The sequence below is a fragment of the Volvox carteri genome (genome assembly GCF_000143455.1).
Source record: "Volvox carteri f. nagariensis unplaced genomic scaffold VOLCAscaffold_8, whole genome shotgun sequence".
Lineage (NCBI taxonomy): Eukaryota > Viridiplantae > Chlorophyta > Chlorophyceae > Chlamydomonadales > Volvocaceae > Volvox > Volvox carteri.
Genome location: NW_003307551.1, coordinates 2192642 through 2214354, shown reverse-complemented (window position 1 = coordinate 2214354; position 21713 = coordinate 2192642). Strand labels below are relative to the sequence as shown.

General features: G+C 60.5%; 4 protein-coding genes across 4 annotated transcripts; 2 read left to right on the top strand and 2 right to left on the bottom strand.

Annotated features, from left to right (window-relative positions):
- Positions 1-1117: 1117 nt before the first annotated feature.
- On the bottom strand, positions 1118-5978 carry VOLCADRAFT_103741 (uncharacterized protein; the record flags this gene model as incomplete). Its single annotated transcript, XM_002947912.1, has 8 exons — positions 1118-1865; positions 2098-2294; positions 2906-3098; positions 3543-4134; positions 4404-4603; positions 4788-4898; positions 5233-5605; positions 5887-5978. 8 exons carry the CDS (start codon positions 5976-5978, stop codon positions 1683-1685), a joined length of 1941 nt encoding a protein of 646 aa, XP_002947958.1. The 3' UTR covers positions 1118-1682.
- Positions 5979-6786: 808 nt separating this feature from the next.
- VOLCADRAFT_88398 (uncharacterized protein) lies at positions 6787-10045 on the top strand (the record flags this gene model as incomplete). Its single annotated transcript, XM_002948066.1, has 7 exons — positions 6787-6879; positions 7321-7454; positions 7764-7816; positions 8309-8374; positions 8855-8934; positions 9545-9628; positions 9866-10045. 7 exons carry the CDS (start codon positions 6787-6789, stop codon positions 10043-10045), a joined length of 690 nt encoding a protein of 229 aa, XP_002948112.1.
- Positions 10046-12335: 2290 nt separating this feature from the next.
- VOLCADRAFT_88397 (uncharacterized protein) lies at positions 12336-15215 on the top strand (the record flags this gene model as incomplete). Its single annotated transcript, XM_002948065.1, has 5 exons — positions 12336-12448; positions 12746-12858; positions 13407-13659; positions 13992-14169; positions 14343-15215. The coding sequence occupies 5 exons, from the start codon at positions 12336-12338 to the stop codon at positions 15213-15215; spliced, it is 1530 nt and encodes a 509-aa protein (XP_002948111.1).
- Positions 15216-16347: 1132 nt separating this feature from the next.
- On the bottom strand, positions 16348-21660 carry VOLCADRAFT_88396 (uncharacterized protein; the record flags this gene model as incomplete). Its single annotated transcript, XM_002947911.1, has 6 exons — positions 16348-16736; positions 17457-17691; positions 17994-19496; positions 19810-20870; positions 21186-21447; positions 21583-21660. The coding sequence occupies 6 exons, from the start codon at positions 21658-21660 to the stop codon at positions 16348-16350; spliced, it is 3528 nt and encodes a 1175-aa protein (XP_002947957.1).
- Between the last annotated feature and the right edge of the window lie 53 nt (positions 21661-21713).

Below are 21713 nucleotides of genomic sequence, written 5' to 3'. Positions count from 1 at the left end.
TTTTCTGTAGTTGGGCTGTCCCTGAGCTGCGGCGTATACTTGCGAAGCCGGTCAAACAGCTCTTCCCTCGACGTACTCCGGTCCTGGGAAAGCCAAACAAAAAGCAAGGAAGTATCCTGACATCGAAAGTATTTTGATGGTATTGAAGAGCCGTTATGTGTTTTGATGGCATAGTGCTCCCGTCAAGGCCCATGGGAAGTTACTCCAGCATGGGCTTGCGAACGGCTACCCAGAAGCAGGAATGCTCGCAAGATGTCCCCACTTCAATGATCTAGATTAAAGCAAATTGCGCCCTATGTCCACGTCCGTTGGGACCCCGTCCAGGTCACGCATCGGACGAATTGCGAAAACCACCGCTCTCTCGAAAATGGAAAATACTTGCACGACTTCATCATAGCTCAACCTCGTTTAAGTTCGGAAACCCTGTCATGATCAGGCAGCAAAAGCCTGTGCGCACCTCCAAATGCGTGCGCCGCAGGGTTTGCTCTTGATGAAAAAGCTAATGCTTAAGCGTCCTTCAGATCGAGCAGTCCCCTAAATATTACAACCTAAGAGCTTGGCATTCTGCGCAACATTCCGTGCCAGAGGGTACGGCTAGGAGCTATTAGGCAGCGCTGTGTAAACTGAAAAGTCTATAGCAGCTGTCCATTATCACATCAAACGAATGAAAGGGTATATAATTTGACATGCTTGGGAAGTAGCATCACCCTGCCGTTCATCATCCTTACTATACTTGGTGTTCATGCTAGGTTTACAAAACATGCGTGATACCATAACTCATCCTGATGTTTCCGAGCATCATGCTAACCAGTTTGTTTAGCAGCATGCTTCTGCGAACTGTCCGACGGTTCATCTACCGCCGACCCACGGGTTGTCGACGCGTGTTCAAGGACTGCAGAGACTCAACAGAAGCCTTAACCAATTCAGCTACAGTTGTATCGAATGGATGCCTTGGGTGCAAAATATGGCGCAAGCCCGCTGCTCGTTCCTGAGTTTCTCCTTACAAGTTTTGCCGTTGCACGAAACCCGATGGGTACCTGTCTGAAGCTGCTGCCATCGTGGTACATGTTAAGATTCAGCATTCTATATGAACGCACCGTTTCAGGCTGTTGCCCAAGAACCGTTTGTTCAGTAACAGTGGAGTACTTAGTTGCAGGACGCGCAGAGCAGCCGGCACCGATGAACAGCTGGTGAAGCTGGTACCATCCAGTACACTCACACACACTCACACACAGCTTAGCTGTCTCTACCACTGGCTCTAACCTTCCCTGGCCGCTGCAAACTGCTGTAAACACCGCATTCTCGCCAAGCTCTGCAAACATCTACTGTTGCAGGCTCCCTGGGTACACACACACCACACTTCAACCAGCGAAATGAAGGCCATTGCCTCACCGCACCAGAAACTTTTCAATATGGCTGGGCTCACGTTGACGTTATATTGCAACACAGTGCTTGAAGCGACCCCATGCAGCGACCCCATCATGACCGCGTTAATCCATCACCCGCCCAGCGCGCTGTGTTGTGTGTCCTCCTAGCCCACTAGCCCACTGTGAGCAGCGGCGGGCCCTCCCCGAGCAACCCCCGCCCCTCGGCCGCCTGCTGTCCAGCCCGCGCCGCATGGCCATCCATGCAGTCAGCCAGCCCTTCCATCAGCCAGCCTCTACTTCTCGCGCCCCTGTAGCTCAGTCGTCCAGCCTCAAGGGCAGCACCTCGAAGCCCGCCACCTCCAGACTCAGCTGGGCAACCTCCCGGTCCCCGACCACCACCACCGCCTGCCGCTCAGGGTGCAGGTGCGCTGCAGCCGCCCTCGCCACGCTCTCAAGCTCCACCCCTTCGATGCCCTGTTTGTACTTGAACAAAAAATTCTGCACTCACACATACACACACACGGGAAACAAATTACGCAGGGTTGCCGAAACTGTCTGCGGTGGGCACTATTCTTGATTTAAGCCTGCTCTCAGGCCATTATCTTAAACCCTAAGAATGAACCGGATGCAATGGGCCACCACCGCTGGCCCCGCCTGGCAGTGCACGGGCGAATCTATCAGCTTAGGTCCGTTGTACAACGGGTAAAGTGCACGGCATCGTCTACTGTACCTGTGGCAGGCCGAGCAGTTCGTACACAAGAATACGCTGCAGCTGGCTGGCAGTGGATGCAAAGTTGAAGACGAATGAATTGAGGGTCTCAGCCTTGGCGGCCTCCAGCTCCTGGGCAGTGGGTGCCTCCGTAGCGGCTCGGCCAAGTATCTGTCGGAGCGCTCTGAGGAACTCGCCCGGGGAGGAGGTCTGGCCGCCTGGAGCCCCCAGGCGGTGGGGGAAAGGGGAGGGTGGATGGTCGCGGGAGCAGCAACAGAGGCTCAAACAGACGAGGATGCTTGAGCCCAACGAGTGAGGCAGGATGGCGCCTGCCATGGGCGCTGGGCAGATGGCTGGAACCGGGCAAGGAGAAGCGACAATGCAGCGGCCAGCATGCGTGAATCTGCGTTGCGTGGCCCAACCCCTCTTCCCCACAAAGTTTATATGAGCGGTCTTTAAAGCGACACCTATCGGCCCCTCCCACACAACGAGGCGACGACCCTGGGCCAGCAGCAGCTGCGGTCGTTAGCCTGGCCCCGCACAACTACCCTCCACCCTGGGGCCCCCAGCCCCATCCTCCCCCCCTCCCCGTCTCCTTCTCTCTCCATCACTGCGCACACTCTCCACAAGGTGATAGTACCCTCCCCATCTCTCCCTGCGCGCACCTCATACCCTCCCCATCTTTCACACCCATTTTCGCCCCTACCCGCTGCCCCGCTGATTCCCTCTCCCACCATGCAACCCCCTGGCCCTTTCCTCTCAGCTCCCCCGCCCACCTCGTTTGCCCATCCACACTTTCACCCGCACCCGCGCCACACCCAACTCGCACCTGCCACGAACAGACCCTGGTGATAGGCGGGGCTGTCCCAGCCGCCCGACACCGAGTAAGCCAGCCCCTCCCGGCTCCGCAGTGTGTCGAACAGCTGGCCCCCGAAAGAGTTGAAGATGCCGCCCAACACATCCAGTGCGAATAGGTCTGGGTCGGAAAGAGATATGCCCGGTTCAGCGGTCAACACGTACGCCTGTAGCCTCGGCGAAAGGGGCCCCGGGGGAAAGGGTCAAAAGATGGTTTCGGAGGTCTTCCAGGAGACATGTTGGATGATTTGCAGTGGGGGATGCTCCGGGTCGGCAATTAGGACCTCACAAGTGTTTGATTACGGAGAGACGACTGAGGATCTAAAAAACCCCTCTGACTGCTAGTTGACTGTAGTGACTTGACTGACAGAGGGAAAGAGGTTTACTCAGGGTTTTAGGGTGGCAGGGTGCGAGGCGCGAGGGGGGAAAGACACATCATGGTGGCGACACCAGCTGGCACTTCCTCGCCCATCGCCAGCTGCCTTCACGTTGTGCGCGCGTGTTGTTTGGTTGGTTAGCCGCGGGCGGATATCCACGGGGAGTTTTGTTGTGTGGGAGGTACACTTACACCAGTGGTGGATGCGGATCCAGATGCGGCGCTACCCTTATACCTGCGTAAGACCCGGTCGGTCCACCAGGTACACCACCGGCCGCCGACCCGATGGCGCCGCCGTCGTTGCCGGTGTTGCTCCCTTAGACCCCTCCGACAAAAAGGTGGATGTGGGAGGGGCCGCAGCTGGGGCGAACGAGGAAATAGGTGGGGATGACTCGGGCTGTGCTGACGAGGCGGTAGTTGCGGCTGCGGCTGCGGCTGCGGCAGGCGTAGAGTTCAGGGCAGGTACGGCTGGCGGTGCACCGCGGGGCACCGCCGGCGGCTCATCCGGCTGGCCCAGCGCGGGCGCCCAGTCACCGAACTCCCGGTCCAACAGCGCCAGCATTTCACGCGGTTCGAAGGCACCCACCACACCCAGCACCGCCGCATCCGGGCGCTCCCAGCGGGCCACGTAGGCGCGCAGGTCGTCAGGCGAGATGGAGGACACGCCTGCCTTGGTAGGGGTGCGCGCATAGATGGAGTCCGGACCGTACAGCAGCTTGGTAATCTTCCGGCGCCCGATGGCTGCTGGGGAGTCGTTCTGATGCTCCAGGGCGTTGAGTATCTGAGCCTGGTATAGCGCCAGCTTATCGCCGGGAAGGGCTGGTGTCCTACAAGGGACGTCGGCGGGAAACTGATGATGTGCAAGTAGCTTCGTAAGCAGAGTCCAGGTCGGGAGCCCGGGGGCACGAGGCGCCCTAGAGGCGTTGTTTCCGACACCTCGGCAGTTGATCTCTTAATTCCCTCCCTCCCCTCCCTCCCCTCCCTCCCTGCCCAACAGCCATCCAACAGCCATCCGCACCTAAGCAACCAAGCACAGCGCCAAGGCGCAAGTACCCGACCTGAGCCAAAGCAACCCACTGCTTCCACTGCATCCTACCTGACCACCTCAGCCATAAGCCCCATAACCTCCTCCACGTCCTCAGCCAGACACTGCATGTCCGCACTGACCGCCTGGGGCCCAGCGCCCATCTCAATACTGGCAGCCAGCTCCTCCAGGCGATAGTCAAGGGAGGGAGCGGGGTGTGCCACGCTGCCGCCTGCCCGCTGCACATAGGCCGTCAGCGTTGCAACCCCCACCTGGCGCCAGACAAGGGAGAGATAAATCGTCAGGGAGGCGGCAACTATCTAACGCAGTGACTGAAACGCGGACACCCGCGCCAACCCTTCTCCGCCCGAAGGGTGATAACGGCCCCTCCCGCTCCCCCTCTTCGAGTACTGGGGCTCCAGAACCAGCGGTAACCGGACGCACACACGCACACACCTTGCCTGGCGGGCTGCCGTACTGACCTCCGCGCATGAGCAACGTGGCTCTTACCAAGGGCACCTCCTCATCCCGAAGCAGAAACACACGCAGCCCATTCCGCAGTTTAGCCTGGAGGGTGGGGTTTGGTCGGGGAAGGCAATAAGACACACGGACATCATTCTCATCCGAATGCGAACGCGAATAGCAACGGGGAAGGGAGCGGAGGGCAGGGCAGGGCAGGGGAGAGGGGGGAGTGAAAGAGGAGGGACTGGAGGGAAGGGCAATCGTCTGCTTGGCTGCTCTCCCAGCGGTGCCGGGGGCAGGGCCTTAGGACCACCCGGCGCAGATCTCAACTGAGCCTCCACTGCACCCCCGACAGGTCCACCGCACTCAGACGGTACATCCCAACGACCATCCTAACATGGCAGACCTGCACCCAGTCAACCCAGTCATACCCACCCACCGTGGTGTACGACGGCAATTGGAGCTCAGGCAGTGGAGGGAACTCTGTGGGCAGGGGCGGGAGCGATTCCAGGGCCTCGAGGCCAGTGAACCGAATGGTGGGTGCAACCAGGGTGTCAGGGGGGGATATAGCGCTTGGCTGAGCTGCAACACCAGCACTGCCAACGGGTACGGTTGGGGGCGGCTGCTGCGGCGGCAACGGTCCTAGGATACCTGCCGATGGAGGCGGCGCGGCGGCCACTGCAGCTGCATCAGCGGGCAGCCCCGAGGTGGCGGACAGGACTAGAGTGGCGGTCAGCAGGATTGCGGCAGTGGAACGTGCCGCGACTTCCAGCAACGAAATGAGAGGAGGTGGCGGGGTCAGGCACGCAGGGCTTCGCGGGGGATGGGTGGGTGGCGGCCATGGCACTCCGGACGAGATGGGACCCGAGGGCCATGTTGCCCGTTGTCTGCCGATGCCAGATACGCATTCATTGCGGTCGTTTTGAGCTCTGGGCTGGGTGGGATTGCAACCGGCGCTGTACACACTGGCCCGGGGACGGAGGCAGGAGCAGGCTACCCTAAGCTGGTGAGCGACAGGCTGATTACACCGATACCAGTGCCACGAATGATGATTTGACGAGAGGGGACTTAGGAGTGAGAGCTGCTGTATTACCGGGTGGTGTGGCCATAAGTCCCTGTGCGGGGCCGGGCGCGAATACATTGCGCTTGACATAGGACAACGTGGCCTGGTGATGGCTTTACCATAAGAAGTCTGGTGACGTTGCATGCTGCTGCATCACGCCTGTGATAGTGTTCAAGGCTTGGATGAGTGGACGTAAACGCGTACGACGGCAAGCAGCTACGAGTTCGGATGTACTGAAGTGGTATAATCGCCTAAACCCTATTGTTACTTGAGAAATGTGCTGACAAATATTACAGCACCTTACATTCTTTCCGACTGACCACTTACTTTGAAGTAGGGAACTGCCTAGGTTTTTAACCCCCAAGCGACATCGCAGTTTACCACGTTGACCTTGCCGCTGTTTGCCTACATAAAATGTCTCCACATCCACCCTACAATCCGTCTCCACATGATTTTGAAGAGCTTAGAAAACTCTTGCCTCACGATGCCCACGACGTCCTTACGAGCGCCTTTGAGGAAGGACTGACTGACAGGCTTCTTGCCAGGTGGCTAGTAGCACGCAAAGGTGATATAAAGGCAAGTCGTGCGTTTTGGCGGTCGGACTTCACGCGGCTCATCACACAAGTGTGGCATCATCATCAGCCCCTTACGCCGACATCCGCATCCGACTGTGCGCATAGTTCAATCACACTGGTAGACAAGTGGCTACACCCCTGTGACACCACACGTGGGTCGTCGAAATACAGCTGGGAGGGGCGGTTTAGGCGCCGCCGGGTTTCGTGGAGTGCGCTACGCGTCCTCGTCGCGCCTTATTTGCCCAACACAGCCTACTGACCCATGCCGCATTTAGTATATGAATATAATTATCTATTAAATCGCAATGCGCCTGCTTATCCCACCCGACACGTATCCCGCCAGGCGGCAGCTGCCATGTTGGAGAAGCACATCACCTGGCGGCGAGGCCCAGGGCGCCCGGTGCAGGAGGAGCATCACGGAGTGCAGGTCAACCTGCGGCACAAGAAGGTAGGCTGCATGGCATTGTATGGTGCCATCCAGAGAGAGGTCTACCGTTTGCGGGGAATGTGGCCTCTGAGGTTTTGTCGATACTGCCGCGCACGTGACACGGTACAGCGGGAAATTGCGCCTGGTGCCGCTGCTGCATTTACGCCTTCGACTGCACAACCCAAACAGCACTAAGTTTGGACGGACCCGGGCGCCTTGTTGGGGAGCTGCCCGCAGGGATTATGTGACAGCAGGGCGGCCTTCCCCTAACGCTGCGTTTCTGCGTCGATGATTACCTTCGTCCCTTGCGTTTTGCGAGGAGTCCATCCGTCCCAAGGCTGCAGCGTCCGGCTTCAGTTGCCGCTGGGGGAGCCCTCTGAGCAGGAATGATCAGCACCACAAGGGACGACCCTGTATCTGCTGCAATCTGTCTCTCCGATACCCCCATATCCCCTCCCGCAGGTGTTCTTGCAAGGTCTGGACAAGACCGGGCGCCCCATCGTGTTGGGGGTGGGGGCACGACACCGCAAGTTTGAAAGCAAGGAGGATGCGATGGCGTTTTGCATCTATGCCCTGGATACCGCCGTGGCCATAGGGTGCGCGAGCAGCCATGAGGGTGAAGGACTATCGTGCAGGTTGACGTAACACCTACACGTGTGCATTGCGGGTTTGCAGCGTCCTGTCCGAGCTGATGGACAAAGTGGGCGCCTTACGGTGTATCCCGTCGTCCAGCTCCCCAGCCGGTGCCTAGTGCAACTAAGCCTAGTGCAACTAATGGTTCTCTGGCCTCTGGGAGCTGTGTCCCGCGTCATACCGTTGAACTGTGCATGTGTGCGAGCAATGGTATGTTGAGTGCATCTGCTTTGTTGTGCAAACGACTAGTCCCCCGTGTTTCTGTCCTGCAGGAACTCGCATGACGACTGGGACGGGAAGTTCACAGGCGTGTTCGACTTGCGGGGTGAGTGCTGCTGTTGTGTTGGTGGTGGCGGAGATGGTAGTGGTGGCGGTGGCGGGAAAATGGGGACATGGAGGGGACGGGTTCACGTGGTCGGAGGACAGCGGTACTGGCGGCGAACAGCTATGCCGCAGAATTGGTTAGGCAGGCGCTTCATAAGGCGCTGCGAGGTTTGCTGGCCAGTCAGGGCTTTTGACCTCATGTCGATAGCCGCGTTTGCCATTGCTGTGTACATTGGCGCCCCTGAGGTGACACCCTCCTGAACCAACCACCAAGGTGACAATGCCGGTGGCGACGACCTTAACCTCCCACACATCTGAAGATGTTGTGCTCCGCATATATACCAGGAATTCCCCGTGCTTTATAGCACTTATGTGTGTGTGTGTGAGAGTGTGTTACACCAGGGGTTGCGTTACCCAGAGAGGCACTTGTGCAGTCCTCTCGCCCATGCCGCCCAGGATCCCCAGTGTGTTTCATGTTTTGTCCCCCCGGCAGATCTGGGCATGAAGAACGCCGACCTGACGGCGCTGCAGGTCATGTTCGAGCTCCTTCAGAACCACTGTAGGTGATTGGGAATAAGGAGGGGTCCGCAGCCGCCTATTGGTCTTTTTTGCGGCGCGTCACAGTCGGGTTGTTGTGAGCTCTCCTGTTGCTCCACTGGTTCGCGTCGTTGGGTGTTTGCTTGACTAGTCCGAAAGGTTTTCTACTTTTGCATGGGAGGCGCGACTGACACCGTTGCGTTGTGTAACCATACGTTTATTTGATGGGTGCACTGTTTCTGGAGGCTGATGCCCGTTGGCGGTTCCAGCTTTCCTAGCCGTTTTCGCTCGCGGGACCTCTGTGATTATACGATGCCTGGGATTCCTTCGTCTCGTGGATGGGTAGATGGATGCACTCAACCCGTTCCCATGGGCATGTAGCTGGTTTGTTGAACCCTGCTTCTTGAGTCAAAATGCACTTCGTGCAACGTCCGGGACCACATATGCCGCTTACCTCCCCCGCCCCCTCCGAATGCCTCTTCACTTTTGATGTTGGCCTTAGATCCGGAACGCCTCGGCCAGTTGTTCTTGTACGAGGCCCCTATGGCCTTCTACGCGTTGTGGCGAGCGCTGGGCCCCTTCGTAAGTGACGCGTAGACTGACCGGGTGCACGTGTCAATGTGGATTTGGGATTTTTAGTTGGCTGTTAACAATTTGCAGTGGTTTACGTGGATTGCGGCTTGCATGGATAGTACTTGCAATCACAGGGGGGTGCACGACTCCCCGTGGCTTGCTGTCCGCTTTTCGGCCTTACTGCGTTATGGCCTTGGCAGCCGGGGTGGAGCTTTATGGACTGCCATGGAGTGGACACTTGGCACTGTACCATAGCGAGGGGGCGTTCTATTGTTGCATCAGAGCCCTGCAGCTTTGTCGCCGGTAGCAGCAGCAACAGCAGCGACCACGATGGGATGTGATGAACTTGCATGCGGCTGCTGCCAAGGCTTTTCGCGGCCGGTGACGCCAGCGCGTTGTCTCGATTGCCTCTCCAAGAAGCCTTTGCATAAATAATTGCACTCCAACACCTTTAAGCATATTCCTTGAGCTCTCATTGTGACTCTCCTGCTCTTGCATCTCCGTTAACACATACGCTTTTGAGCATAAGCCGCCATCGGTCTCCCCTTCGGGAGCCCAGCCGCTTATCAATGCGTTGACGACGATGTCCTGCTGCCGCCCAATCCCCCGTTGGTGTCAGATTGACCCCGTCACGAAAACCAAGATCCATTTTGTGTTCGCCAAGAATGCCCATGTGGAGTTTGAGAAGGTCTTTGACTTGCAGGTATGCGAGTTTGGATTCCTACGAGACCTAGGACCGGGGCTTCTCAACTTGATATTGGTGTTTATGGCGAAATGAAACCGGGAAAGGCCGTGTCACATTGTCACTCTCCAGGGAGGGTGCTGCTCTCTGGTGAAATGCCCTCGCCGCTTCCTGGGGGAAAGTGCAAAGTGGCGTTCCTTATTTTGGACCCGCCGTTGACTGGCCAGATGGTCGATTGCCTTTCGCTGCCGCCTACAGTTGCTACCGAAGGATCTTGGGGGGGAGGGTGACTGGCATCCTATCGAGGAGGCGCACCGCAAGGCAGTGGAGCGGATGACGAAGCGCGTTGGCGAGCAGCCGGCACCCGGCGGGAGCCCGGCCGGAGGCGACGAAACGGTGGCGCCGGTGCCTTCGCAGGCCATCTTGGCCTCGACATAGCCAGGAGCGCCCTCGCAATTTGCGGCGGCATGAGATAACTTGCCGGTAAGGACGCAACCTTGCGGTGCCCTGCCCTAACCCGCTCATATCCGGTCGGAATGCCGATGGGTACGCCAGTGGCAGTTCGGGTATAGGTAGAGGCAGCGCAGAGCAGGGGCTCCTGCCCATTTATGCTCGTTTCTGTCGCCAGATGCTCGTCGTCACTGTGTGCTGGCTGGTGACGATGTGCTTGGCGCTTGGCGCAAATGTGTGGTCAAAAGTTGAGCATCGCTTGCTTTGTGGGTGTTATTTATTCATGGGGGGTTCCGTGTGTCCAAGGCCGGGTGGTGCGGGATGTGGCACGGGAGAACTTGGACGGGAGGATTGCATCGAGGTATGCAGGGGTGCTTAGATGGGCGTGAATCGCCGGGAGTGCTTGCGGCAGCATCCCTTGGCGGATACGTTGCTGTTTCCTGTTGCAAAGACAGCCGTACGGTCTGTGGTCTAACGTTGCGTGAATTCGGCACCCAGTGAACATCGAGGCAGATGTTGAACGGGGGCAGGCTGGGCCGCTGGAGGTGAAGGCTTTTGTATTTGATGGTTAAGGAGGGCGACATGTTTTACGGTGCGGACGCGGTGACAAGACACTCATTTGAGAGAGCCGTGTGCTTACGTGGCTTGGAGTTCATTTTGGTTCGATTAGACATCACGCCGATCCGGGCACATTTGAATTTCACAGGTTTTGTACAGATGTTTACGTCCGTCCGCACTTCCTTTTGGTGTCCGCACTTGGCTCGGGCAAGCGCGCCATTGTTGCGTGCGGGGGGAGGGATGAGAGTGTACATGTATTTGCCCCGTCTGGGCCTCTTTCATCCTGTTAGTATTGGCCTTCACCTACGGTAGCAAGGCCCGTATGAAACCGGAATCCAATGGAACTCGAATATTCCGCCGTAATCTCCCTGAAGGAGTTGCGCCTTGGGGTGCTCCCTCCCCATGTGCAGCGGTCACGTCGTGGAAAACGTCATGGCGTGCGATTTGCGGGTTCGGTGATGTGAAGCAACCTTGTTTGGATTTCAAATGATTGCGATATTGGTTTCCAGGTGGATAATCCGTTAGTTTTGCTTACGGTGCCTACTGGTGGTTGCACCTTGATGGTATGGTATCGACGTGGCTCCTTAGGCGGTTAGCCGTTTTTATTCGGTTGGAGAAACCGTTAGGTTTATTTAGTTGGCTTCTGCGTATCTTATGTTACTGCCTACGTACATGGTAAGGAGAGGCGAGGGTACGTGCAGGGTATTGCGCGCTATGAGCGTGGAAGGAGCTGCATGTGTCAAGCGTTAACTCACGGGCATATTGTGGCGGACGATGAAATGAAAAAGTACTCGGCAGAATGAAGGAAAAAGTGTCTTGCGAAGGCAACTCTTAAGGGCTTTCGCCTGCAAGCGGAGCACAGGTAGTGTTTGCTATATGCTAATGGGATAATGAAGCGGACAACAGAGGGGATTATCCAATTAGCATGTAACCGCCTACGTCCTGAAGGGAAAAAGGCCGCAAAGAACCGGTCGTGTCGTACAAACGGCTGGTTACAGTACATCGAAACTTTTTTGACCAGTACAGCAGCACCGTTATTTTCTGTCAACAGGAAGTCATGAACTTGATGCAACTGGATAACGCGACACAGGTGGTTTCTTGCCGGTTCCCCATCCCAAAACTTTATTGTTGCGGAGGCTGTATAGCAGACCAACTTGAATTATTTCCTTCTTAGAGTTTGTAAGGATGCCTACCGCTACAAGCAAATTGACATCTGTCGCTGAGGTAGCGGGTATCCTTAAGCAAGTCGATCAAGCTTTTACAGCTTACCAAGTCGCAAGGAATACATTTGTCACGGCTCTTCAGGTTGCCATCACACACCGGTGTGCAGACAGCCTTATATGGCGACGCATGTCCTCACCGAGCCTCGAATGCCTTTTGTAGGGTTTCCTTGAGAGGCTGGACTCGCAAAGTGTTATGCTGGAGGCGTTGATGAAGAATGATGTGCTTGCCACGCTTTGCTGTCCGCTTGCACAAGACCCTGTTCCAGGCAAGGAACCCCTTCTCAGCTCACCACTTCCCGATCTGTTCCCTTGCATATAAGCGTAAGCCTACGGGCAGCGTTTGGTAAACAGTTTCCAGAGCGGTTCGCCAGCGCAGCTAATTCGTCAGTTGGGTGGTCGTAGCTGGTAGGGCAGCGTAGGCCTGCCCCACATGATCCGCAAACACCTTCTACTATGCTGTCCGAATTCCCAAACAAAATCCTTTGACTGACTCCGTCATGTCACCCCGGGATGCAGGCATCCAGGCGCTCGCGCTGCGGAACGTCTCCAAGTTGGCAGCGTGCGACCCCTTGCTTTCACAGGCTGTAATTTCGTGCGGCGTGCTTGACAGGTACGTACGGAAACCTAGCACTGAGAAGGCGCGTCTGTTTAGGATTGGCCATGGTGTGTTCCTCTATGGAACCGCGTGGAGCCGCGTGGAGTAGGTAAGAGAGCTCTTCTGCCAACACCATCACAAGTATCACCTTCCAGGCCCATGGCCCCCATATATTCTCCTCATTCGCGCCCCAAGGTCCCATATGCAAGTCGGACCCACTTTCCTGGGTCCGCACGCAGCTCCCTCCTTTCCGCAGTCCTTCCTTTCGTCACTGCTTACTTACCGCCCCTTTTCCTCCCTGTTGTGGCGCAGTGTGGTGCTGTCCATGCGCCATGAGAGCGCCCCCGTGCAGTCGGGAGCTAACATGGTGCTCGCGTCTGTGGCGGGGAGCTCAGTGGACTTTGCGAGGAGAGTCCTGGAGGCGGGTGCGGCGGGGCGGAGTTTGGGGTGCGGGGTCAGGAGGCCAGGAGAAGGAAAAGATGAGGAGGAAGAGGAGAGCCATGGTGATAAGGCTAGGGTACTGAATTACTTCGTTGCTGCTGGACCAGCAAGGCAGCAGAAGGGACGAAGGCTGGGAGCCAGCAAAGCCCGGGATGGGTCGTGTGGAATCAGGCACCGGGAGGTGGAGGCGGGAAGGCTGATCAAGTTTTGCTGCCACAGCTCACATAGCCGGTCCGGTCCCGGAGCCCCTTTTTGCCTGGCAGAGGTTGCGGTGACTAACGCAGGGCGACAGTCCAACCTCTGGACTGAGACATGACGCTTCCGTCAGAACGGAGGGCGAGTGAAGCGCAAGTGCATGTATGCATCACGTGGCTCTTTACCGCGCCAGCACCAGCAGCCTCTGGAACGTTCACGTTGGGGTGTGGTGGGATACAGCTGATCCTTTCTTAGCCCCCCGGGGGCCCTCCCCTACCGGGTCCTCACGCATACCCCGGCGGCTCCCTCGCTGCACTCCCAACACCAACCCCCGCAGGTGCCATGCCGGGCATTCTGACGCAGCTACGCACCGGCACAGCGGCCGTCAAGGAGAGCGCCGTGCGCAACCTCAACTCGCTTATCGGCTCGCACCGCGACCACGCGGGCCTGATCGCGGACGAGGGCCTGCTGTCGCTGCTGGTGGCGCTTCTGAACGCGCAAGACTCGCCGCACTCGCTGTGCAAGGCGGTGGTGCACACGCTAGCCACCACGGCTCACTACGGGCCGGACATGGCGGCGGCGGTGATCAAGTGGGTTGGCGAATGGGGAGCGGGAATGGCGCCGGGGGCATTGTTGGCCACCGGGGGGAAGCACACCGGACAACGCTGTGTAGGCAAACTGTTTTGGCGGGCAGGAGCCCTCTACGCTGGCTGCGCACTGCTGGGTTCGTACAGGAAGTAGTCTTCAGTGGCACCCATTTGATCTGGGGCTACTGTTGTGTGGACCGAGGCGTTCCTGGCCCCAATCCATGGCCCGCAATCCATGACTCGCCGCGTTGCTGCAACCCATCATACTACTTGGACCCACCTTTTTTCCTAAACTCCCATCGCCACATGGTCCTAACGCTGGTCGGCCTGTCCAGGGCGGAGGCATTACCGCCGGTGATGATGTTGGTCCGCGGGGCCATCACAACCCCAGATCTGCGTGCCGCTGCCATCAACTGCCTGGCGCACATCGCGGCCCACAACGAGGACCTGGCGACGCAGGTGGCGGAGCCGTCTCTGGTGGAGTCCGTGGTGGCGCATTTGGCGGATAAGATGGTGCGGATGCGGGAAAGAGGCGCGGGAGGGTATATTGAGTTTGGGGCTTGTGCAGCAAGGGACTTATTTTCCTCTGGCCTTTGCCCTCTTCCTCCCTCTGTCATTTGGTACCCCGCCGTCTCACATCGCGTTGCATATCGTTGCTCCTGTCCCGTGACGAACGTGCGCTACAGGTGCCGCCTGTCAGGCGTGCTGCCGCGGCCTTGCTGTTGCAGCTGGGGCGCAAGACGCCCGCGCTGGCAGCACATGTCTGCGCGGGCGGCTGTCCCACTGCGTTGACCAAGTTCTTGCAGATGGAAAAGGAGGGTGATGGCTGTAGCACAGGTGTGACGCTGGGGGGCACCCTGGCTAGCTACAGCCCAACCACGGCCAAGGCGGTGGTTGACGCGGCTGTGGGGGCGGAGGTGGTACAGGCGCTGCGCCGCGGAGACGGTGCAGGTACCAGCACCAGCATTAGCCCGGCCGCCAACCCCAAAGGCGGCGCAACGCTTAAGGGAACGTTGACAAATCGCGGCGCTTCTACGGCCAAGGGCATGGCAGCCGTAGGCGACGCCACCGGCAACATTGCTACGGGGCCGCCATTGAGCATTCGAGTGGCAGCTGCATGGGCCCTGGAACAAATGGCGCAACACGGGGAGGAGACGACGATGCCACTGATAGCGCAGGGTGCACTGGCGGCGGTGCTAGAGGGTTACAAGGCCTCGGCGGCCGGCGCAGTGGACGGCTCCGATGATACCGTATTTATACGCTGCAAGGCGGCTCTCAAGTCGCTCATCCGCAACTGCAACAGCACGGCGCCCCTGGAGCCTCTGGTGGTGAACGGCACGCCGCCGGCAGTGCTGAAGCATGTGTTGCGGCGCGCAGAGCCCCTGCTGGCGCGCGATGCCAAGAGCCGGCAACAGTTTGTGACGAGCGGGGGCCTGATGCGTTTGCAAGAGCTTGAGGGACAGCTGTGCGGCAAGGGGCAGGCGTACCTGCATGCCATTAATGCGCTGTTCCCGGCGGACGTGGTAACATACTACCGCCAGGGCGGCCACGGGAAATAAGCTCCATGTACCTTTCTAATTGGTTGGCAGTCTAGCGTGGATGCACGTTCCTCGGAAAGAGGAGTTGCCGCGTCGGAGGACCTATGTAGTGGTCGTGGCTGGCGCTGGGGACCGCGGAGTCTAGTACTCTCGTCGTGCATCAACCAAATGGGGGCGTGGTCCTGGACGGAAACCCGTTTGAAAGGACATAGCGCAGCGACGCGTGCGTGTACTTGCGACGGTGTGCTGCTTGTGTAGTGGGGCTGTGGCGTCTGATGACCTGGCGTGTGACTGCGCACCAGCGGTGGGACGCCGAATGGGTGGGTGGGTACGTGGGTGAGTACGTGGGAAGGGGGTTGACGGAGAAGCTATGAGAGGCTACGTGCGATAGTACAGTCAGCACAAGACGCTGCAGAGGATATGTAGAATCGGAAGCGGGCTTCTGATTACCTTTCGGATGAGATGCTTCAGTGGTATGCTGGACGAAGCATTGCACTTGAGTCACTCCAGGCTATGTTTAAAACGCTGTCAGGGCAATGCTTCGGCCCTGGCCCTAGCCAGGAAGCGAGGTTACAAACCTTTGCCCAGTGCTTAGACTGTGGAGTCATCGTGTGCAGCTGGCGCACAGAGTTTTCTAGGTCTTCTGTACCGCCCGGCTGCGTACACCTCGTTCCGGGTTCCTGTCCAAACTCCCAGATGCGCAACGTGATGCACACACGAATGCAGCGCACACGCTCAGCGTGCAGGTTATCCTATTGTTCATGCACACGCACATCCATTCTCTGAAGATGCATAGTGCACAGCAACCGCGGCGCAAAGCGGCTGCATTCAAAAGCTCGACAGTTGCAGTCGGCGAACAGTTTCACGCCCGCTCAGTGGCCCCGCCGAGCAGAGGAAGGCCTCACATCCCCTCAAGCAAGTCGCGAATTTGCAGCCCCGCAACCGTATGATGATAATATACTTCGCCCTGGCCGCTAGAGACGCTGCCCCAAGCTGACCCGCCTGTCAGGTGATGCCGCGTGCAAGTGTCCAATCGAGCCGGCAGCCCCTTCCAAGCTTCCGTCCAAGCGGTCAAAACAAAATCAGCTGCCTCGACAGCCCAGTCGCATTTCGGTTTTTAAAAGAATGATACGCCACCCGGCCCTGCCCGGCATCAGGGCCCTCCTGACCCTCGCTGACTAGCTGCACTCCCCGTACGGCGAGCCCCCGCCAGCATGGGTGAGCGAGGAATTTGAAACGGCGGTATCCCCGAGTCCCCGGTGCCCAACTGCTGGTTGCTACCCTTCCCCACTGGAGTCCCAGGCAGGGAGCTGTGCGGCCCTGCTGACGGCGGTGTCGGCGGCGCAGCCGCCGCTGCGCCCAAGCCCTTGCGCATCTCCACATCTAATGTGTCCTCCGGCGGCGGCGGCAGCGGCAGCGGCTCGGGGCGCCGGGGCTCCTCCTCGTGCTCGCGCTGGGAGGTAGACACGGGCGCAGAATCCTTCCCCGGGCGGATTTCTCCCTGTGCTGAAAGCGATCGGGAGCGGGACATCCGCGTGCCGCCTGCAGAGGACTCACGGGAGGGGTTGTAGCTGGGCCAGGCACTGGTGGCCGGAGCTGAGCCGTCCTCTGACCCGCGGGTCGCCGTCCTCGTCGGTCGCGACGGCGGCAACGCCGCGGAGGTCGCACCCGACGCTGGCCGGGATGCACACGACGGCACGTACCCGGACGTCGCCCCCGCCGCCGGGGTGCCTACTCTACTGCCATTGTTACTGTACCGATTATTGGGTAGCATGGGTGGCCGGCCGGCCATGGGGCTGGGCGCGCGGACGCCGCTGGCGCTTCCCGCCTCCGGACCGGTCTTAGGCCGAGATGCCGGCTCTAGCAGCTGCGACAGCACGCCTTCTTGCGGTGAGCGCTCCCCCGTGAAGGAGTTCCGCCGGGACACACGCCCCGTGCCCAGCGCGCCCGGCGGACTGGCCAGCCGCCGCCCATTACCCGCCGCGGTGCCGCCGCCAATCTGGGTACCTCCATCCCCGCTAACATGCCGCGTGTTGCTAGCATGAGTACTGTACCCGGCAGCACCGCCACTGCCGCCGCCGCTACCTCCTCCCCCACCTGAGTTCCCACCAATGCTGCTTCCTCCGCCTCCACCGCCGGTGCTGCCTGGTATGCTGCCGCCGCAGCTGCCGCTGAGGGTGCTGTTCCCACCGGCGCTGCTTGCTATTGAAACCCCGCCCACAGGCATCACGTGACCGGCCCCCATCGGCAGCGGCCCCACACTTTTGGTGCGAGATGAGTACAGCGGCGTGGAGGAAGGCAGCGAGCCATTTCGCAGTGCGGGGAGCTCGGCGGCTGCAGGCGTCGGCGCTCCTGCTGACTCCACCGCCGGTGTGCAGATACGCAGAACGGGGGTGGCGGTGCGCTCGGGAAGACCGGGCCGCTGTGCCGCGTACCGCGCCAGGAATTCGTCCAGGGCCTCAACGCTGGCGGCCCCGACAGCGAGGTCGGTGATACCCTGAAGGGATCATGGGGCAGGACGAAAAGTGGTTCCCGGTACAAACATGACCTTGACGCCTCAGCTCAATTGGAAAGACAAACACGTATGTGTCCATCCATGCAAAAGTTTATCGCAAAAGAGACCCCAGGCCCTAAAATAAACCAGATGACCGCGGACAGGAGTTCCCGGGGCCCTGGTCACCCTGGACATGAACAGACTCCTCGCGTAGGATGGCACAACCACTGGTCCCAATATGCCCCTATGTCCCTTGTGCACGCCTCCACACGAACACACAGGCGTTGAGGCCCCTCTGCCCCTACTTTGAGCATCTCCAGCTTCTCCTTGTTCCGGCTCATCACCATATCGACGTCCAGCGGCGTCGCCGAAGCTGCTGCGCGCCGGCCTTCAGGCGAAATCGACTGCTGCCGTGGCCCCGCCGCGGCCCCGCCTGTTGCCTCACACGCCGCCGCGGACGACGCCACTGATACCGTCATCGGCGCCGCCGCCACGGAAGCGTTAACGGAGGCTGCCGCCGCGCCGTATCCGCTACTGGCCGGTCCTGTGCTGCCCAACATCACCGTCGACGACGCCAAGGCCCCGCCTTGTGGCGTTGGTGGCACTGGGCCCGGCTCCAGCTCCTGGACGGTCACTAAGGTGGGCAGGTCGGCTCCCCCAGCGCCCACACCGCCCGCTAGGTGAATAGACTGGAAGGGCAGCGGGCCACCAGGAGACAGCGCCTGTGGCAGGGGCGCGCCACCGGGGCGTGTGGGGACGCCGTTGGGCTGCCTCGCCATCTCCCGGCCATTCGGGTAGATGAACACGCTTTCGCCCGCCATGGACGCCTCCAGGGGATTCACCGCGCGCAGCCGTGACGGGGGCCGACCGCTCGCCACAGGGCCGCCGGCGCCCGGGGCAGCAGCAGCCGCTGAGGCATTTATCGCGCTCGCCGCAGCATTGTCAACCATTAAAACCGAGCTGTTGACAGCCGGGATAGCGGGGCCCATGTCATACACCGGCGTCGGCGCGGCGTTGCGCCTCAGCATGGCGCCCGTCGGCGGCAGATCCAGGTCAATGTCAACAAGCGCTGGCGGCAGGGGGCCCGGCGGCACCGCAGCCAGCGCGTGGTCAGGGTCGAATTCCGGTCCACTGCGCTGCTGGATAAGTCCTAAGCGCATGGCCGTAACCTGCTCCCGTGCGCGCTCCGCCTCCGCCTCCATCCGCTCTGCGTGCGTCTTCAAGGCCGCCACCTGCTGGCCCTGCGCCGCCACCACCTCCCGCAGCTGTGCCGCCTCTGCTGCCAACTCCTGCTTCACAGCCGCCAGCTCCGCCGCTGCCACCTGCCGTACCTTCTCAACTACCATCGGCGTGCTCGGCCGCCCAGCGACTGGTGCCGCCATAGGCGGCGAAAACACGTCTCCAAAGCCTCCGCCAGCTTGCGGTGCTGGCGCTGAGTGGTGCGTCGCCATCGGCGGCGGCGCTTCCGACCCCTCGTCGGCCCCATCAACCCACGAGCCGCCACCCCTGCCGCCGGCTCCAGGAGAAGCTCTGCCCCCACCACCGCCTCCGCCTGGGCCGTGGCTTACACCGCCGGCACCGCGCTTCGATGCAAACTTGTTGCGCCGGAGCTCCTCCGCCTCCTGTCGGGCCTTCTCCCAGGCGTCCGCCAGCACCTCCTCCTTGCTGCGGGCCTCGCCACCGGCCCCCGCGCCACCCTCTTGCCCGCCGCCGCGCTGCTGCTCTAGGCCGGCCCTGAACCTGGCCTCCTCCCGCTCAATTTCCGCGATTTCCCGGTGCTTCTCGAGCTCCTTGGCCCGGCGCTTTTCCTACTTGTGGAGGTGGCAGAGTGACAGTGGCGACATGCAGTCGGTCAGGACTCAGGGGAGCCACTTGCCGCAAACCTTGGCCCGGCCCGGTTCGGCTATCCCGAGATACGCCCCCTGTGACATGGCCTGGGCTACGTGGCCCTCTCGTGGATTATCCCCAGCTGCTTGGCGCCACCGGCACAGCATCACTGCCTAGGACCCCGGAGGTCGGGTGGGGTCCACACCACGATCCCAGCCGCACCGCCCAGGGGCAAGCCTCAGCACCCAAGCAGACCAGCGAATGACCATCGGGTACACGGCGCCGCTTACCCACCTGTATCTGCTGCTCTAGCGCCTCCTGCAGCTCCCGCATCTGCCGCTGCTTATTGTCCAGCTCTTTCGGGGTGAGGTAGGCATTGTCGCTACGAAACCGGTAATTGGGCAACACGCCAGGTGGGCCGGCATCCATGGGTCCGCCTCCACCGGCCCCCAGCGCCCCCATCATTCCCAGCGGCGGGCCCATGCCCGAAGGCGACCCAAGCAACGCCGGCCCGCCCATCATGGGGGGTTGCTGTGGCGGCGGCGGTGGTGGTCCGCCCATGCCGATGCCGATGCCCATACCCATGCCCGGTGGAGACCCCATCAGCGGCGGCGGTGGCTGCTGCTGCATCATGGGCCCCATTCCCATCGGCATCATACCCATCCCGCCCGGGCTCGGAAGGCCCTGGGGAGGCCCCATGCCGCCCATGGCGCCACGCAGGTTGGCGACAACGTTACCAGCGGCATCACGAAGCGGTGCGCCTCCGCCGCCGCGGCCCATCGCGTCACGCGCCGCCGCCGCCATCTCTGCCTCCTTGCGCATGTCCTCCTCCCGCTGCCGCGCCTTCTCCGACGCCTTGCGCTCTTCCCGCTCGCGGATCTGCGCCTCCAGCTCCAGTCGGTACTGGTCCTTCTTGGCCTGCTGCTCTAGGCGATGCATGGTGTCGCGGCCAGGGCCGGGTGGCGGTGCAGGGCCAGGCAGCAGCGGTGGTGGCGGTGGCGGCGGCGGCGCAGGAAGCGCGTAACCGCCGCCAGGGGCCGGACCAAAGCCGCCGCCGACGCCAACCGGGCCGAAACCGGGCTGCGGGGAGCTACTATACCCAGGAGGCTGAGGGCCGTAGCCGTTGGCACCGCCGAACGGCGGTGGCGGAGAGGGGTTGGGAGGCGGCATGCCATACAAGTTCCCAAGCGGTCCACCAGGCTGGTAGGGCTGTTGCATCGACGGCTGGTAGGGCGGCGGGGATAGCTGATACTGCAGCGGCTGATTCCATAACGGGGGAGGGGGCGCCGCTCCCCGTCCCGGGCTACCAGACAGCGGCATCCCGGCTACAGGTCCCGGCCCGGCCGGTGGGAAAGCTGTGGCACAGTGTGGCATGGTCGAAGTGGGGAATGGTCAACTTGCCAATGGCCCTGGGTGCTCAAGTGGCTACCGGACGCGGCCAACCCGCCAACGAACCAGCTACCATCCACATCTGCTGCCCACGTCTAGTCCCCAGAATTTGTTACGACCTTTGAAGAGCCCCAGCTCACCACCCAGTGGGCCCAACCCATCCACAGGCATCCACTTAGGACGCCGCCCATTCGACTGAAACCGCAGTGCCATCCCCAAGGACCGTATGGACCATGTCAGGGCTGCAACGCCCCATGCTCATTTGTCCAGGCTCATCCCACCTGGCGGCGCTGCTTGTGGATAGGGCCCCAGCGGTGCACCAGGCGGTGACGCTTGCCCGAAGCCCATCATGCCACCGCCCATGGCACCGGGGGAAACTGCACCGCCACCACCAGGCAGCCCTCCCGGGGGAGGTGCTTGCAGTGGCGGTGGGCGTGCGATCCCCAGTCGCTCCATTCGGTCCTTTACCTTGGCCTCCTCGTTCGCGCGCATCTGGGCCTGCAGCTCTGCCGCATAGCTGGCCTTGGCGGCCTTTCTGGCAGCCTGCGTACCAAGGGCCGCCAGGTGACATTCGTAAGGGTACGGCGCTGTCACGGACGAAGTGATGCGAAGGTGCAAGGTGTGAGGCGCATGCTCAGTCGTCAGGACCCGGCTTAGGACGGTACAGTGGCAACCCACCTTGAGCTCTGCCGTGGAGCTAAGGTTGGCAGCTCCCATAATCTCCCGCACTTGGTCTGACGGTAAGGCTCCCCTCATGGTGTCGGGGACTTGCCGTTGGAGGGACCCGGCGTACGTGAAGAGGTTGGATG